Here is a 19,085-nt window from a genome sequence, read left to right on the forward strand (position 1 = left end):
TGCTACGTTTAGCAGAGCATCAGTGGTATACTCCTTAGTTTGACCAGAAGTAATGACCAGCTCTATAACCCTTTCAGCTAAGTTAGAATTAGTGAAGTCACATCCTGATTCTTTGTATTGACTCCTGCCTAAGAAGCAGTTGATCATTTCACCCATTGTTGTCCATATGACATGAACACAACCTGTGTGCCCTGAAATTTACTTAAATTTTAAGTTGACCTTCTAAATGTGAAATAAAACTGTCAGGATCTTTGTGGTCATAGTCAGAAATACTGGAGAATTTTATTCATCTTAATCATTTAGTGTCAAAGTGAAAAGAGGTTTGACTGCTTGTCATTCTTTGTCAGTTATGTGCTGTGGAAATGTTTACCGTTTCATGAACACTGTAGAAAGTACAACATGTAAGGTGATATTAGTCAGGAAAATATTTTTTAAAAGTTTGGTTGAACCTTATCTGCAAACATGGAGGTTACTCCCAGGGCGAGTGAGCAATTTTCAGATTTTGAGTTGGTTTAGTCCACAGTGAAATAATACAATCATTATTTGATTTTATTTTCATTCTATAGTTATCAGCTTTCAGGGCTGATTTGCATGCATCCTTACATAAGTACCAGCAACAAAATAAGACCTAAGTGGCTCTGAAAGTTTATTTCTAGATTTTGTATCCAAAGTTAGTCTTAATTAAAACATCAAAGAACATTACACTGGCATCAAAGCCAAACTTGATACTGCCTCCACCAGCATCCACTAACTTGTCCTCCCATTATTAATCCCATCTGGTTGTATCCCACTAATCTCCAATACGTCTGGGACTAGCTAACGTAATAAAGATTATGAGTTGAACTGAACATTCACGTTTACACTGTATGTATAAAACATCTTTGTTTTAAAACCAAGTATGATGTATCTGCTCCATCTGTCACAACCCATTCATACTAATAATTAAATCACCAATTTGCTATACCTTGTATAATGATTAAATAAAGACAAGTATTCAGTGAATTGTCTGAACAACTGAGTTAGCAGCACAGATAAAATGAAGCAACCAGAACTGTCAAAGATCTGAAATGAATCAAAAATTGAAGTTAACACACAACAAACGGATCAACAACTAAAAGATAAAGACCACTTATCACAGTTCAAACACTCATAGACCTACTGTGGACCTATCCCGATGTAGTAGGGTATGGAGTTAACAAAATTGATAACATTTCTAAGAATGATATTACTTACCAGCAAGGATGGCCACTTTGAGAAACCATTTTTATAAATCTTTATACGTCTATTCATAAAACTGGCAAGTAACAAAATATTACTGAAGAAGAGTCACTGGACCCGAAATGTTAACTCTGATTTCTCACCACAGATGCTACCAGATCAGCTGAGTTTTTCCAGCAATTTCTGTTTGTGTTTCTGATTTCTGAGGTCTTTCTCCAACCCACAGACTGCACTCAATTTCTAGGTCAAAATTGGGCTTAGAGTTCTAATAAACCTCAAGACAATCACTACAATCCAGCTACTGACAACACCTAACTTCCAACCTGCCAGCATCATACTTGACTGGTCCGACATGACTCCCAAACCCCTAACTCACCATATCTATCTGTTTGTTACTCTACCCATCTCCCACCCAACCCACCACCATCCTACTCAGATGCCTGCCTACTAGGTGCCACTCGACCTGAATTCAACTCTATACCATTAACCACGTACCCTTCCAACCTCTTATTCACTTACCTCACATGACCACTGTCATTCACTAAGAATCAATCATCATTAAGACGTTTAAATGAGAAAACAAAATCCTCACTTAGATTTGTTGAATAGCAATTTAATTAAATGTTTAAATGAAACAGAAAACATACAAAAAGATACCTAAGATTGTTTTACGGGGAGATGTGCTTTGCTTCCACTGTGTTGTGATGGAGGCTACAGCCTATGGCTAGAATCAGAAGACTGGTCAGAAGAAGCACAATCTGGAAAGAGGGTAGATTTTCCTATGGTTTATATTGATTAGAAGAATTCTGATACTATTCGAAGGTTCTGGGCAAATAGTTACAAAAAGAAACTTTTAGATAAATCATAAAAGCATATTTTACAATTTTATTGGAATTACCTATTAGTGAAATGGCATGTCACATAATACCTGTGACTAGAAGAAATCAATGTGCATTGTTAAGCAGGATTCTGGTAAATTTATGCAACAACTTAAGTGTCTGGTGGCATAGTGATAGTGTCCCTACTTCTGGGCCTGAAAGTCAGGGTTCAAGTCCCACATGCTCTGGAAGTGTCCAATGTATCCAAGCAGGTGAATTGTAATATCCTTTTAATACCTTGGATGGATTGTAAATGCCAAGGATGTAGGATAAAGTTAACATTATTCATAAAACAAATGTTGCAATTGTAAGAAGCAGAGCACTTGAAATGGCAGAGAAATAATTCAAACCTTTTTTTCAACAACCTGTTAAATTAACTTATTATCTGGATTTAAATAGTTGCAGAATAGTGATCATGGCTACATGATCACATGATCACTATTGTCATAAAAACCCATCCACATTCACAGAAGCCATTTAGGGAAGGGAATCTGCCATCCTTGCCCCATTTGGTCTGCATGTGACTCCAGACCCAAAGCAATATGGTTGACTGTTAAGTGCCCTCTGGGCTATTAGGAAGAGGCAATAAATATCATCCTAGCCAGTGACACCCCGTATCATGAATTATTTTTTGTTGTTGTTGATGCAGTTTGAATCAAGTTGATATTTAACATTAAATACATGACTGTTAAATCCTCTGAAAATTCTTGTATTCCATTCTTCATTTAAATGAATCGCAGCAAAATTCCAGGGCAGATTTTACTGTTTAATTATGGTACTTCATTAAGAGGTACATTTGTAGCCTGAAGGCTGAATTACAATGTAGCTTACATTGAAAAGTTTATATATATGAATAGTTTATATATATGAATAGTTTATATATATGGATAGTTTATATATATGAATAGTTTATATATATGAATAGTCTTATTCAGACAATTTTTATATTTCAGTAACCGTTTCAACTATGTTGGAATGAGAAAGATTAAAATACTGAAAATATCAAATCACTGCACAAAACATCAAGAATGTGCAACAGTATCTGAAAAGTATAAAAGATTATTTAATATTTTAATTGAAGACTTCTACACAAATCCTTGGTTCATGTTTTCTCTTGACAGATGCTAGTAAACATAATAGTTTTGTGTTTATTTCAGTTAAGTTGCTGTTTAATCATTCCTAAATCTACATCTTTATTTAATTGAGCCTTTAATGCATTTTATTGTTTAGAAAATTGATGACTTCATTGAGTTCTCTATATCTGGCATTAATAAAGAAAAAAAGTACTATAGTAGCAAAACTGCACATTTTACTTTTTAAAACTCAATAAAAACCACAAAAGTAAGGCCGATTAATCAAAGCTACTGAGTTGTTTTCAATAGGAATGACTCCTCCCTGGTTATAAATGTCTCACATCATGGGCAAATTTCATGCACTCACCCAAGGCAAGTCTGAGAGTAGAGGGTATTTAACTGGGCAGGAGGATGCTGGATACAGATCCCACTACCTTCCTGCCTTTACCCCAGTTACATCAGAAGTGAAAAAGTCCATGATGCGCTTCCTGCTCTTTCACTAATTGTGGTCCTTACATGGTCAACTAATGTCACTCATCCTGCCACTGCTGGTATTCATCCAGGGATGGTTTGGGGATTCACCATACTGGAAGCCTAAAAACTGAGCTTGCTGGGGCTCTTTGTGGGCTATCTACTCAGTGTTTGATGAAGAGACGCAGAAATAAGAAGGGAGGCCCACACAGAATCACTTCCTTTCCTTTGCTGCTGAGTGTCCTCCCGTCCTCCTGTCCTCCCCTGTGACTGCCACCCACCCACAGCCAACACACACACACACACACACACACACACACACCCCCCCCCCCCCCCGCTAAAACCTCCCTCCTGCTGCCAGTTGGCTGTGACTTTGGTCCTTTGGTAACCTTGGGTTTCAGGTATGTGTATTACTACCAAGACTCACCGTCTTTCCAGGGTTCCTGATCGCAGGAAAGGCCTGCCACTCTTTAGTGTAATGTATTTAATGACTATCTCAAAGTAAAATGAGAACAACTTAAGACAGAGGTATAGGTCGCATGATTAAGACAAGCAAGCTCACAGACCATGTAAAATTGTATTTCTCCAAATGCCCTCTTTTTCTTAAATAAAGCAAAAAACATTGCTCATAATATTATTAGCAGCTACAAGTTACCCAAGGTACCCACTATCTATGATCAACAAATAAAATTATAGTCCATTAGCAAAATTCTGTGTTGGTTTTGGTCAATCCTACTTTCAGCTGTCTCTGCACACACATTGAATGCATACCTTTTAAATTAGTTTTCAAATGGGATGCAGTTTGTTGTTATTTGGGGGTTCTTCTTGTTTTTGCCCAACTCTGGGGCAATGTTCCTTCTGAGGAGTATCCTTCCAGTGCCAAGCAATATTGTCGTAGCAACTATTGTTGCTGATCCATTTCCATTTTTGAGGAACTGGGGTCCTTTGGGACTGATGGTCATTCTGCACTCTTTGTAGATGATGATCTCCTGCAAACCTCCTGATCAGTTTCCTGCACTGAAGGAACAGCTTTTCTAACTGTATACATATATGTCTGTGGTTACAATAATATATCTGACCATTTACATTCACCATGCACAAATGAGGTGACAAATTCTTTGCACAGTTCCTGTGTTGCCAAGTGCAATCACACTGTAAACTGGAGCCTATGCCTCCAGACATAGCTGGCCTAGACCTAGATAGTAGCCCAGGGCAGTGCTGTATTCCAAGTTAAAAGGAATGCTCAGTGTTGCAGGAGTAAGGTAAATGATCTTCTGTGCTTTTTAAGTGCCACCTTTTTCCTCTCGCTACTTCACAATCACATGGTGACCACTCACTTTGATTCTGCCACTGCACACACCTCTTACCAAGACTCATGGACTACAGGTTTCACTGTATTGTGCATCATGTCCTCTCAGGAGTTCTCACCCACCTCTACTGCTAACACTTCCTACCAACTGTACTTCCTACCCACTCACTGATGACACCTCACCACCTTTCCTGGTCATATATGACCACTTGTATCACTCCCATTGTACTCAATGCCTCATTACAGGAAAAGCAAGTACACTTTGTACAAACGCATTTCTCTAAACAGCCACCACCTTGATTGGCACTTAGATTCCGCAAGCCTTTCTGAAAGCAGGCGACGTGGAGTTCTCACCAGCTCCCCAGTCAATGGATGAGAGACACATCAGCTCCATTAACTACTACCTCATTTCTTCATCATTTGTTCAGTAATTGGTGAGCCATTTATTACCTCAAACACACATACCTGAGGCATATTCAGTTTTCCATAGTCAAATTACCTAATCTAATGATCAAATCAGAGTGACAAAATACTGATATCCTAAGAAGCTGTACATCAAGAATACACACATAACAACTAACTGTAAACTTTTCTGTGCACTGAATCTTTTCACACGGTAGATTATTTGCATTTGTATTTCTAATTTGACTTAAGATGCAGTATAATAACTGTACAACCAGAGACATAGATTAGCTATGTCAGGTTTGACAGATTGATCATAACAGGTTTCTATCTTGGTGCATTCCACTGAGGTCTACATTGTGTGCAGAAAGGGAACTAAAAAATGTCATATCTCCATAGAATTAGACATTAATGTGCCTCCCAGTTATTGACTGTGTGAGTTAAATATATATTTTGCATGCGATCAGCATAGAACCTGATGTATTCAACCTGAATTTGAGTAAATGGAAGACATTGTGAAAAGGCACTAATTTTACAAAAGTTCCAATTTTAGCCAATACAAAGCAAACTTTAAAATTGTGCCAGAATGGAGTCCAGCTATTTGAACTGTTTAATCTGTAAATTGAAATCCTGCAATTTTCGATTGAAATTCTACTGCAGCAGCAAGCATTTTCATTTGAATATACCTTTGCTATTCAAACAAAGCGTTTAGCTTTAATGCCTTTTGTGAAAATAGCAGAGAGGAGAATTTCATGCAGACACCTAATGACCCGTCCAGCAATATTACTCAGCATGGTTTCAACACATATAATTTTGAAAATTTTAGTGTTAACACAGAGCCAATCATTTTATTGGCTTTACACTGAAATGGAAAATTCAGCTTCCATTTGATATTGGTGGGTGCTTCTAGAAGCTGAGGGTGATATTGATGAAAATGGCGAAAGAACTTCATTCCCCTTTGTTTTAAAAGGATGCTTAAGCAATATTGGGAATGGAATAGGTTAAACATATGGGACATACAGTACAGCAACAGGCCATTCAGGCCAGTCAACCCATGCCGACATATATGCTTCATTTGGGCCTCTTCCCAACTTTCCTCATTTAAATCTATCATCACAATCCCCTATTCCCTTCTCCCTCAAATGCTTGTCCAGCTTCCTCTTAAGTGCACCTGCACTATTGACTCCTACCACTCCCTGCAGTAGTAAAGTGTACATTCTCACCCTCTTTGGGTAAAGATGGTTTTTCTGAAATCCCTATTGCATTTCTTGATGACTATCCTATATCAGCTGTCACTGGTTATTCTGTTCTCTACAGGGGGAGTCACTCTTTTGTATTCATTCTATCAAAACTTTTCATAATTTTAAAACAGCTATTAGGGCATTCTACTCCTTTTTCAAGAGAAAGGAGATCCAGGTTGTTCATCCTTTCCTGACATAATATATATATATATATATATATACTCACTTCTGATATCATCCTTGTAAATCTTCTCTGTACTCTCTTCACCCTTTTTATAACATGCAGCCAGAATTGCACATTTCATTCTAAGTATGGTCTAATCAACACTGTTTACAGATTTAGCATAAATTCCTTACTTTTTAATTCTCTCCTTCTAAAAAAATGCTTAGTGCTTGGTTTGATTTTTGTATGGTCTTGCCGACTTGTTGTCCAAATGTTATGGATTAATGTATTTGTACTTTGAGATCCCTTTGTCCCTCTCACCACCTAGTAATGCCATTTTCTGGATTTCATTGCAGTATAGAGGTGTATATGATTATAATGGGTATGTAACAGGGTTTATAGAAAGCAGCAGTTCCCCTTAGTTGAAGAGGTAGTAACAAGGGGCATAATTTTAAATTGAAAAGTTGGGCTTTTGAAGATAAATGTTTTCACCCAGAGGGTGATAAGCATCCGGAACGCATTACCTGCAGAGATAGTTGAGGCTGGAACCTTTCAAAAATATTCGGATAAGTACTTAAAGTGTCATAACATTCAAGACAATGGGTTTAGTGTAGGAAAGTGGGATGAATGTGGGTAGCAGTATATTTTGGCAGTACAGATTTGATGGGCCAAAGAGCCGCTTCTGTACTGTATGATTCTATGACTCTATCTGCCTTCTGACCCACAACAATGTGCTTGACTCTGAAATGACTTAGCAACTCATTTAGTTCAGCTGTAATTAAGAATTGGCAACAATTGCTTGCCTTGCCAATAGTGTCTACATTGTAATAGCAGCACCTGGAGTGGTCCCAGACTTACGTAGAGGTCCAGTCCATTCCTGAACACCTCTTCAAAGTTTTCGGTACACTACCAGAGGTGGTCACTACTCCTGGCTATGCTGTCAGTACTGCAGAGCTGCCCACCTCCAACTGACCAACAGCCCAAGGAGCACAAGAAATTAAAGCCTGTTAGTTGATAAATGAAAATAAGGTGAGTTTAGTTCATCCCTGACTTTGGTATGTGGGGAGTCTACCTTCAGATTATATTACAATCCTCAGTTTTATTTCTCTTACAGTTAGAGACAATCTTAAAATAAATTGAGAAAGTTAATACATCCAACAAAACATTCAATACTGTACATACTTCCCCACTGGGGCTGCAAAACCAAAGATTTAATCACAATGGGATTGTGAAATTTTGTTTAATGTTCGTTGATAATTTACTCTTTTCATTCCTCTTTGTCTTGCTAATTTTTTTCTTTTGATTTATCACCTTTTCATATTCAAACTGACATCCACTTGTCTGCTGTCTATGTATTTAATGTAGGTCTCTTTCCTAACCCTCATTGGTTCCCTGAAATAGTTATTCATGCATGAGTCTGTCAAGTGTTTAGTTTGTTTCTTACCTTTTAGCAGAAAATATCTTCCTGCACTCTGTTGATCGTGATGTTAAATGTTTTGCACTGTTTTTGTCAATATTGTTGCCCATTTTATTTTCCCAAATTCTATTCTCAGTCTCTCTATGATCTCTTTAAATCAGCTTTTCTCCAAGCTACTAACTTGGATGTCATCATATTTATTTTCTTCTCTAGTATCATCTTAAATTATAATATTTTACGGTCACTATCACATAGATGAATTTTATTTCTATTTTGATGTCTCTTATCTGTTTTGGTGCACTCTTCATTACTAGATTCAATGCTTAATCTTCCTCTATCAGGTTTTTTACATTTTGAGTTGGAAAGCGGCCCTCTACATGGTATAGGAACTGCATTTGTTTATCCACTTTACCTACTTATTCTGTCCAATTAATGTTGGGGTAGTTGAAGCTGACATTAGTTGGTTATTCTATGTTTATATACAATGTCAAATTTGCTTGTATTTTTCTTCCTGTACCTCCCTTCCACTATTAGGTTATCTGTAGACTACACCTCCTAGTGTGATATTATTTATCTTTTATTATCCTTTATTACTGTTTATTTGTATTTATATGGTTTCTATTTTTGTCTTGCTGATGGATATGTCTGCTTTTTTCCATTGTCACTATGTTATACCCAATGAGTAAGACTACTCCTCTACCACTTTCTCCCTTTTTGTCTTTTCTAAATATATTATGTCCTGCAATGTTTAATTCTTGCAATTAGAGAAAGAATGGTGATCGTTAACCCTACGTTTTCGATAAATAAAACTTCCCTCTTCGGAAAATTCACTTCATGCTTTCAAAAAGTCCCTCACTTCTGTTGAGTGCCTTCTTAAACCAGAAAGCTACATTACTCTTGACATTATTGTTCACCAAATGTTAAATTCAGTTCTAAGTCTTATTTTCAAAGTTGTTTGTTTTCTGTTAGGTTCTGAGTCTGGTAAATTTGTAGAAAGATGTAAATGGAATAATTACATTTTTGGTTTATAACTAATGAGAAAGGAATGACTTCTGAATTAAGTTTGAAACTCAAATCAGCCCTTGTATGTAAAATCCAAAAGAACTGCAGATCCTCTAAATCAATGTTCTGAAGAAGGGTCACTCAACCCGAAACATTAACTCTGAATTTTCTTCACAGATACTGCCAGGCCTGCTGAGCTTTTCCAGCAACTTCTGTTTTTGTTCAGCACTTGTAAGTGTCTAGCATATTGGTATATTGAGTTGCGACTGGCCAGAATATGTTCGGTAACCTCACACCACCAGCCCTGCTTCCATTTCTGCTTTCATGTTACAAGCAGCAGGACGCAGGAAAAACCAGCCCTTATCTCCTCAAGAATTCTCATTGCTTTGATAACATGATTTAAAATCGCCGATTATAGGTCCCCAACAGACCCCACCTTCACTGCCCCGAAAACCACATCAGATCATTCCCAAATAATCTTTGAATTAGACATGTCCAGAATTCAATAGACACACAACAAAATTTGGTTCCTGTTATTGTCATTGAGTGCATTGTTTTATATGGTGTACAAGAGTAGTGAACGTACTTTGACATTTGATGAATAATGAATTATTTTGTGATTTTATAGTGTGTTTACGTTTCTGAAGTTCCTTATCGTCTGGATACTGATACTTTTGGCAGATTTCATCCTTGAGCTCCGATTTGAATATTTATGGCCAGGTTGGCTATTTATCAAGAGGGTTTATAATTCTTCACGATATCAGGGCCTTGTAAGTATAATTCATGTTTAGGCATTTGTGTATTGAATGTAGAGTCTAAACAGATAGCATATCTATGTTTAGAGTTGAATATTTATTTTAAAACTAAGTGGCAAAATTGATGCTTAGAGCTTCAAACTGCATGATGTGCTATTGTGATACTGGTCAACAAACTACTGCTCATGATTACAGTAGCTAATATCAAAACTATTTTAAATACAATACAACTGTATCTCTTTAGTTAGTGGCCCTTCAGTAGTGACTCAATTTTCTTTATGCACATCATTAATTAACAGGTAGAAAGAAGGGATAGTTGAATTGCTGTACAAAAAAATGGATACATTGGACCAATTGGTTTTGACTTATCTGTAAAAGGTTTCCACTTCCTACATTTTTCTTAATAGGTAGCCTTGAACCATTGCTTCCTGGTCTGGAGTGCAGAGTTGGGATAATTCCTGGGTCTGTAAGCCTGATCTGGGAAATAAGTGCCCTGGAGATTGGGATTTTCATTCCAGTGTGGCAGGGTTTTCTGAGAGAAAGACCGTGACACCGCATGGCCTATTACGTGTGCCAACTCACTACAATTACATGCCTTCAGCAGTATAATCCCTCATAATAACAAACATTTCACCGAAGTGCAAAATCTCTCGTAACAATAAGCTTTAGAATTGATAGACCCAATTCAAAGAATCTGTGATTGCTTGGAGCTATTAATCAAACCGTGAAATGGTAGAAACCCTACGTGGTTAAAGTAATTTGTAAAATCAGACATACCAACACTTATCTAGTAATGGTATCCCTAAAGCTTATGTCAACAGACTGAGTTAAATAGCAAGGTATATTTTATAACAGTCCAGAAATTTCTTTCAAAGATTTGAAGGGCGGGAGTGCTTAATGCTTTGATAACATGATATCTCTCTAGAGTGTTCCTCTTTTGATACTTTTGACATTGTTTTTGACAATCTTCATGGGATTTACAGCTGCATTAAATGTCTGCACCTTATATGCACATTCATTCCTATTTTTAATAGCCTCAAAGAGCACTTGACCCCTCTCAATGGTTTCCTTTCAAAGCTCGTTATTATTATGGCATGTGAACGTTTTCCTATATTATCTTTGAAATACATCGATTGTTGAATTATTGCCAAAGTTTTGTCAATTTCAGAATTCCTTTGTGCCACAATTTTGCCCATGGTTTTCACAATATCAGCAGGAGTCTCATTTACGCATGAAAATTAATCATGCCAATAGGATCCAAATGCGGTTTTAATGCATTAAAATACACACCATTGGGCCCATGCAAGATTATTGGACAATAGAGGTATGAAGTATCATTAGAACCAGCTGTTAAAAGGGCTTACCAATTCCCCTCCAAGCCACTAACCATCCTGGCTTGGAAATATACTGTTGTTCCATCACTGTTATTGGGTCAAAATCCTGGAATTCTCTCCCTACGTGGGCCTACCTACAGCAGGAGGACTGCAGTGGCTCAAGAAGGCAACTAACCATCATCTTCTCAAGGGCAACTAAGGATGGGCAATAAACACTGGCCAGCCAGTGACACCCATATCCTACAAGTGAATAAAATAATCTACCCACTACACCATGTGATTTTATTTTCTGCAGTAACCTTTGATGAGACGCATTAGCAAATGCCTTCTGGAAAGTATAAGTAAATGAAGAAGCTTCCCTTTGATTCCCCTTTATCCAAAGTACATGCCACCTCTTCAAAGAACTTCAATACATTCGGCAAATATGATTTCCCTTTGACAAAGCCATGTTGAATCTGCCTGATTACCTTGAACTTATCCAAATGCTCTACAATAACTTATTTATCAGTAGCTTCTAACATTTTCCCCATAACAAATGTTAAGTTAACTGGCCTGAACTTTCCTCCTTTCTGTCTCCCTCCCATTTTACGTTCACCATCTTCCAATCTCATGGGACTATCCCAAATCAAGGGAGTTTTGAAAAATTAAAACCAATGCATCAACTCTCACTAGTCACTTCTTTTAAGACACTAGGATGAGGTCCAACAGGCGCTAGGCACTTATCAGCTTGCAACCTCAGTAATTTGCTCAGTAGCACTTCACTGGTGACTATGATTTTCATAAGTTCCTCACTCTCTTCTACTTCCTGATTCATCGCTGCTTCCAGAATGCTTTTTGTATCCTGTGTAGTGAAGACTGTTGCAAAATGCCTGTTCAATTTATCTGCTATTTTCTTATTTTCTATTATCATTTCTTCAGTCTCACTTTCTAATGGACTAATACTAATTTTTTCACCCATTTTCTTTAAATATTTAGAGGAATTCTTATTAACTTTTTAAAACATTTCTAGCTGGTTTTTCCACATTTTAAAATTGTCTACATTATCATAGATGGTGGGACCAACTGTTGGATATTTTTCATACTTACTGGAATGCAACTGATCTGAATATTCTGAAATATCCCCATAAATATTTTCCACTGTATCTCTATTGACCTATCCTTTAACCTAATCTGCTAATTCACTTTATCCTGCTCAGCTTTCAGGCCCTCATATTTGCTCATAGTTAAATGTAAAAAAAAAACATAGTTACACACTCACTCCTCTCTCCCTCAAACTGAATGTAAAATTCAACCATATTATGGTAAGTGTTACTGAGGGGTACCTTCACTCTGAGATCATTAATTAATCTACTCTCATTGCACAATATCAGGTCTAGGTTGTCTGCTCTCTGCTCAGCTCCAGAACACATTTTTCTAAGAAACTATCCTGAAAACATTCTATCAATTCCTCATTGAACTTATCTTTCTCCTTTGATTTTTCTAGTAGACATGGAGCTGAAAATTTCCCCATGATCATCACCATGCCTTTCTGAGAAGCTCTCATTATTTCTTCTTTTATCCCTACCCTACTGTATGATTACTGTTAGGGGAACTATGCACAACTCCCTCAAGTAACTTCTTGCCTTTATAATTTTGTTTTATTTCTACCCAAACTGTAGCCATGTCTTGATTTCCTGAAATTAGGTCATTCTCCTCTGTTGAAAAATATCATTGTTAACTAATAGAGTCACCACAGCACCCTTTCCTACTTTTCATTGCATTCCTAAGAGTCCTGTACACTTCAAGATTCAGGTCACAATCTATGTTATTCCACAGCCACATCATTATACTGACTTTTAGGGCATACTTCTATTTCTATTTATATTCCCATTTCATCTGCATTGTTTCATATGCTACATGCATTCATAGCATTTAGTTTTATTCTTTGGCTCTCTTTGTAAATTTTCATCATATCTATTGGTGGATTCTTAGCTTCATACTTTCTATCCCATCTTTTCACAGTCTGTTCATCATTTCCCATATTAATATCTTTTCACTTTGGCCTTGAGTCTACTTTTTGATTTACCACATTTGGACCAATTTTCTGAATTTTCCAAATTAGATCCCTGGTGCAAATTTGATCGAAAGGGATACATCATTTAATGCTGAGTATTTGCAATGCCCTGTGTCCTTAAAATTTTATCTGGACACTGACTATTCCACACATATCAATTAGTTGGCATTGCTTGCCTAATTGGATGTTGGTGGGTCTTGTGGGTTTGTGGTGGACCAGGCCTTCATCTGGGATACCTATCAGATGCATGGCAAGTCATGCTGGAATGACTGTCTATTCTTAGGGCCAGGCTGTGCTAATATAATATTTATGTTTTCCTTCACAGGCTTTTTCCATACTTTTTGTATGTGCAGCATTTACCTCAGATGTATTCTGTTTTATCTTCATACCGTTGCACTGGCTTTTTTTTGCTGCCAGTACATATGTATGGGTACAGTACCTCTGGAACTCAGGTAAGCAATTTTAATCCTTTAAAAGGCACCAAAGAGGTGAGAAAAAGTGTTTTTCGTAAAATTACAGTGAAGTTTACAGAAAACTGACTTTATTCCGTTTCAAATTAAATGACTTGTTTAAAGCACTCTAGAGGCCTCAGTAAGAATAAAGTCTCAACTTTCTCAATTAACAAAATTTAGTATTACACTACAAGTTGGAATACAATGAATATGTTAAAGTAATAAATTCAAACTTGAGAAATCTAAGTTACACACAATTCAAATTTTCTGCAAGATTTCTGTTTAATTAATTCAGGGGAATGGCTTTAGACAGCAATCCAATCACTCTTAGCCTTTTTGAAAAAAAAAGTATAAAAATCCCAAAATTTCACCAGTGTATCATCTTGAATTTCAGAACAATCTGGCAAATTGATTATTATTTAGCTATCAGTGCACAACTTTCATTCAGCATTTTAATCACTATGTCCAGATGCCTTTTTTTAAATTTTTTGAGAATACATGTTACCTTAAAATATTAATGGAAGCCTAGTAATGATTTCAAATCCTTTCCATTGAAAAATGATTTTAGAAGTCTGAGGTATGACATCTGTTCACTGTAGAAACTTTAATGCCAAATCTACAATGCTGATGAACACTCAACCCATTAACATTCAGACCTTCGCTGATGTTTCATCAATGCCTGTGGCATTTTGTGATCTACTGATACAGAGACCAGGAGACACGATAACATTAAACTAACAAACTAACATAACGATGTTCTGCCTCATTTTGGTAGCACATTCATAAAATTCTAGCCCACCTACACTTCTTGCAACAAGCAGAAATACAGTGGTGTATAGTCTGACTCCCTCATGCTAGCTTTCATAGTGTAGAAATTATTCATAACTCTTTATCCAAAAGGAATTACTTTTATCAAACCTTGTCTTTGACAGAGGCATTAGGCTTTTCTGAACAGCAACTTCCTGCTCCCTCTGTTATTTCATTTGCACCTAGCCATCTTTGTTGTGCCTTATAATCATAATGTTAACTTCAAATTAGTTAAGTCCTTCAGAATGAATATTTCTTGACTGTTTTCCAGGGTGAGATCAATTGATAGAATTAGGTTCCAAATGTCTCTTATGGATTTGACTCTTAAATTCCACCAGAGCAAAGTATAGTTGTTCATTTTCAACCATTTCATAAATTCAATCATTTATTATAAGCAGTGAAGAGATATAAATTGCTGTATGAATCCTGAGCTGAATCTAAGCAGCTTGTACCTTCGGCTCACTTTTATGATATGTTTCACAGCTCATTTGCAATATGCCTTTAAGATATGCTTTTGATAGACTCCATTCTAACTGAAGGCCCTTGAAGCATGGCACACTGATGGAAGTGTACCACTGTTTTGTAACCAATTAACTTAGCATTAACTCAGACATTGAAGTCCCTATGCCCTACTAAGTAGAATTAGATTTAGAATTAGGTTTTATTCAAGTACAGGGAAACAGGAGTCCAGTGAAAAGTTTACAATGTTGCCATTCACAGTTCCATCTTACGTACAGAGTGCCTAGGTACAAAATCTTAGGTAAAAAGTCAAAAAATTAAGAAATGTGTGAAAAGTTCAATTTTACAGTTCTTGTTAGTATAAAGTTGTAAATAAGAAATAAAGTTAAAAGTTCCAAATTACTGCCTTTCTTTAGCCATTGGCCTGCAGTGTTCCAGGCTGGGCTTTCCTCACCAGGGCTCTATCCCTCCCCTGTGCTGGTCTCAATCCCCCTCCCATACTGGGCTTGATCTCTCTCCCAAGCTGGGCTCAATCTCTTGATCTCACATCTCAGCGCTGCCATTTGCTGCCAACCACCATCCAGGCCCACCAGCCACCTCGCCTCAGGCCGCCCGCGTCCCACTGTGGTGTGGCATCAGGCCCTCAGCTGCTCCTACGATGCCACCCATCACCAGAGTTCTGTCCGGGCACACCAACCACCTTGTGACCCACCACCAAAGTCCCCGCTCTGGGCCCCAAGCAGCTGCCATTGCTGCTGCTGCATCCACAACCAGGCTCCCTTCAGAAGGTAAGTAGAGAGGAAATAAAACTTAAAAAACTAAAAAAAAAGGAAAAGAAACCAAAAAAAGAAAGAAACACAGTGGTCGAGCTCAGATTTAGCAGCCCTACTCTGCTGCCGTCTTGGAATCTAAGTATCTATATGTCAGGAGCCATAATAAACATGTTTAATCTTTCAGCACTACATTACCTATGTCTTATTTCTACGTTATGGGAACAATCATAGTATTGTCACAGCAGATATGAAAACCCTGCTTGAGGCAAAAGCACACCAGATGGTGGCAGATCACTGACTCCTTTTCATCCAGATTAACACATCTCACTTTATAGTGCCTTTTCCTCCAGTGTAAATGGCGACTGATGTACTGCCAGTCCTCCAACATCCTCCTCCTCTTCCACTCGTAATTACTGATGTTGAACGCACTATAAAAATGATAAATTTTCTTTGAATTTTTTGCTGATTGTGTGAGAAATCTGGATGCTTGGGTCCCAGGTAATGGGGGAGTTTACTGTATATATCCAAGCCAGGAATGTGTGTGCCTTGGAAGGGCAAAAGGAGGCACTAAAATTCCCAAGTACCTGCTGCCATTGTCCTATATGGTGGAAGTCAAGAATTGGCATATGCTATGATGATATCTTAGCAAATTGTTGCAGTGTCCCCTATAGAAAGTACACATATGGTACTATGGTAATCTGGCAGGAGTGGGAGATGGATACTTAAACTAGTCCCAGTCAGGCAGTTGCTTTGTTCTGGACATTGCTGAACCACTTGAGCAATGCTGTGGCCATTTAGGCAAATGGAGGGCAATCCATCACAGATCTAATTTATGAATTGTTGGTGTTAAGTGACTTTGAGTATCAGTAAACAATCCACTTGATGCAGAATACACAGCCTTTGGCCTGCCCAGAATTCACTGAATTAATATGGCCAGTAAATTTCTAGTCATTGGTGAACCCCAGTAGATTGATGCTGTGATACTTGATGATGATAATACCATTGAGTCTGAAAGGTATGTAGCTAATCGCTCTTGAGATGATCATTTTACTATATATGAGACATTTACTCAAGATTAGCATATTTGTTGGAATTTAATGAAAATGTGTTGCCATGCCATAAACTAATAGACATGAGAAGAGGCTAAGTAATTGTTTGCATGAAATACCAGCATGGACCTATTAGACTGAAGTGCCTCTTTCTGTACACTGCTTATGTTGTAATGACAAAATGTGACTTAAAACAACAGCCTCATACTTCAGTTAACCTTGATTAATTTATGGAATAAACTACTATGTATGACAATGCATTGTGGAATAGTACATGGTTATAGTGAGAGAGAGGCCATTTGACTCATTATTGTCCATGCTGGCTATGAAGGAGCAATTCACCTAGTGTCACTTCCCTTGCTTTTTCCCTGCAATTTATTTTTTCTTTGGATAAATTATCTAATTCTCTGTTAAATGCCTCTTTTGACCCAGCCTCCACCACACTTTCAGGCATTGAATTTCCATTCTTAAACTCTGTGTGTAAAACATTCTTCCTCATGACCCGTGGCTTCTTTTGCCAACTAACTTAAATCTGTGCCTTCTTGTTCTTGATGTTTCCATCAATGAGATCCATTTCTCTCCATTTACTTGTTCTAGGCCCCTCATGGTTTCTAACATCTCTAACATCTTGACTTCTCTTCAAGGAGAACAGCCCCATCTTCTCTAATCTATTTATTTAACAGAAGTTCTTCATCCTTGGATCCATTCTCCTGTATCTTTACTGCACTCTCTCAAATGCCTTCATTATCCTTCCTAAAGTGTACTGTTCAGAACTGGATGTAATTTAGATATGGTTGAATTACTCAAAGTAGAAATTAACTGTTTACTTATTCAAAATGAAGAAACATTAGAAGGTAAGAGGGAGATTTTAAAAAAGGCTGGCATTATACATTTATTAAAATAACAAGTGGTGAAGCAGTGAGTAAAGCAGTTATTCTTTTCTTATTCTGCACTTTTAAAGAAAAATTCTTGTTACAACCATCAAAGAAGAATTATAATTTAATGTTTACTGTACTGCCAGCTATGTTTCCAGACTTTAATTATTATTACTTTCTTCAAAAAGAAAATCCATTTAGCTTGGTATATATTGATCATATTGGGCATCATGTGGATTCATCAGAATTATACCAAGGCTTAAAGGGTGATATTATAAGGCCAGACTGCATACATTTGGCTTATATTCCCTTTAGTTTATAGGTTACAGAGTGGTGCAAGTGATATACGTGAAATGAAAAAGGATTTGTGATACAGAGAAACTGTTTTTTCTAATTGGGAAATACAGGAAAAGAAAGCCCAATTATAAAGTTAGAGCTAGGCATTCAAATGAAATCTTTTCCATTCTAACAAAGTTATTAGGGGGCATTCATTTCCCCAAAAATGCTGTGGATGCTGGGTCGATTGAACTTTCAAATTTGAGATCAATAACTGTTTGTTAATCTGTAATGCTAGGGATATGGATCAAAAGCAGGTAAATGGTGTTCAGACACAAATTAGGCAAGACCTAATTGAATGGCAAAGAAAACCTTTAAGGATCACATGATCCACTCGTTTTCCTATGTTCCTATATACACACGGGGCAAAATGCACGATCACAATATTCATCCATGCACAAGATTATGAACCATTAAAACAAAGTGAAACTATCTCATTGTTTAGTCATCAAGATATCAGAAAATTTCTTCAACTCAAACTTGAGCAGCAGAAAACCTGTTTATGAAAATAATCAGAACTAAAAAACTGCCCGAAAATCACACATTCTTCTATTCCTAACTTAGTTTCAAGGACAATCGTGAAACTAGACCTGATTAAAAAAATACCCAAATTGAAGTTTGGAATTGTACCATGATGCTATGATTCTACACTCTTGGTTTGAAGCAACGTTGGTGGAGTAAAGGGTTGATTATGCCTTTACTTCAAGAATAGTTATGAGCTATGTCACAGTGATGCCATATCATGTGGAACTGGAGCTTAAGTCAGTGAAGTTCCAGAGGTTGTCCTCTCCTTGTGTATATTTATGCTCAATAAAGTTTGTTCATATGCATTCATGTGAGTGTAAACCTGGTCAGATCTACTGGGAAATATATCTTCTGTTCTGAAATGTAATACTGCATTCGCTCCAAGATCCTAATCTTCAAAGATAGTAGGAACTGCAGATGCTGGAGAATCTGAGATAACAAGGTGTAGAGCTGGATAAACACAGCAGGCCAAGCAGCATCAGAGGAGCAGGAA

At 37.2% G+C, this 19,085-nt stretch overlaps 1 protein-coding gene across 1 annotated transcript in view; it reads left to right on the forward strand.

Annotated features, from left to right (window-relative positions):
- LOC109932755 (macoilin-like) overlaps window positions 1–19,085 on the forward strand; it is a 106,827-nt gene that overhangs the window by 50,574 nt on the left and 37,168 nt on the right. Inside the window, exons 2-3 of the mRNA XM_020531881.2 lie at window positions 9,803–9,944; window positions 13,642–13,768. Coding sequence (XP_020387470.2) covers window positions 9,803–9,944; window positions 13,642–13,768 — 269 coding nt within the window. The remainder of the gene's footprint in view (window positions 1–9,802; window positions 9,945–13,641; window positions 13,769–19,085) is intronic.

This window comes from Rhincodon typus, chromosome 5 (genome assembly GCF_021869965.1).
Source record: "Rhincodon typus isolate 14 chromosome 5, sRhiTyp1.1, whole genome shotgun sequence".
NCBI lineage: Eukaryota > Metazoa > Chordata > Chondrichthyes > Orectolobiformes > Rhincodontidae > Rhincodon > Rhincodon typus.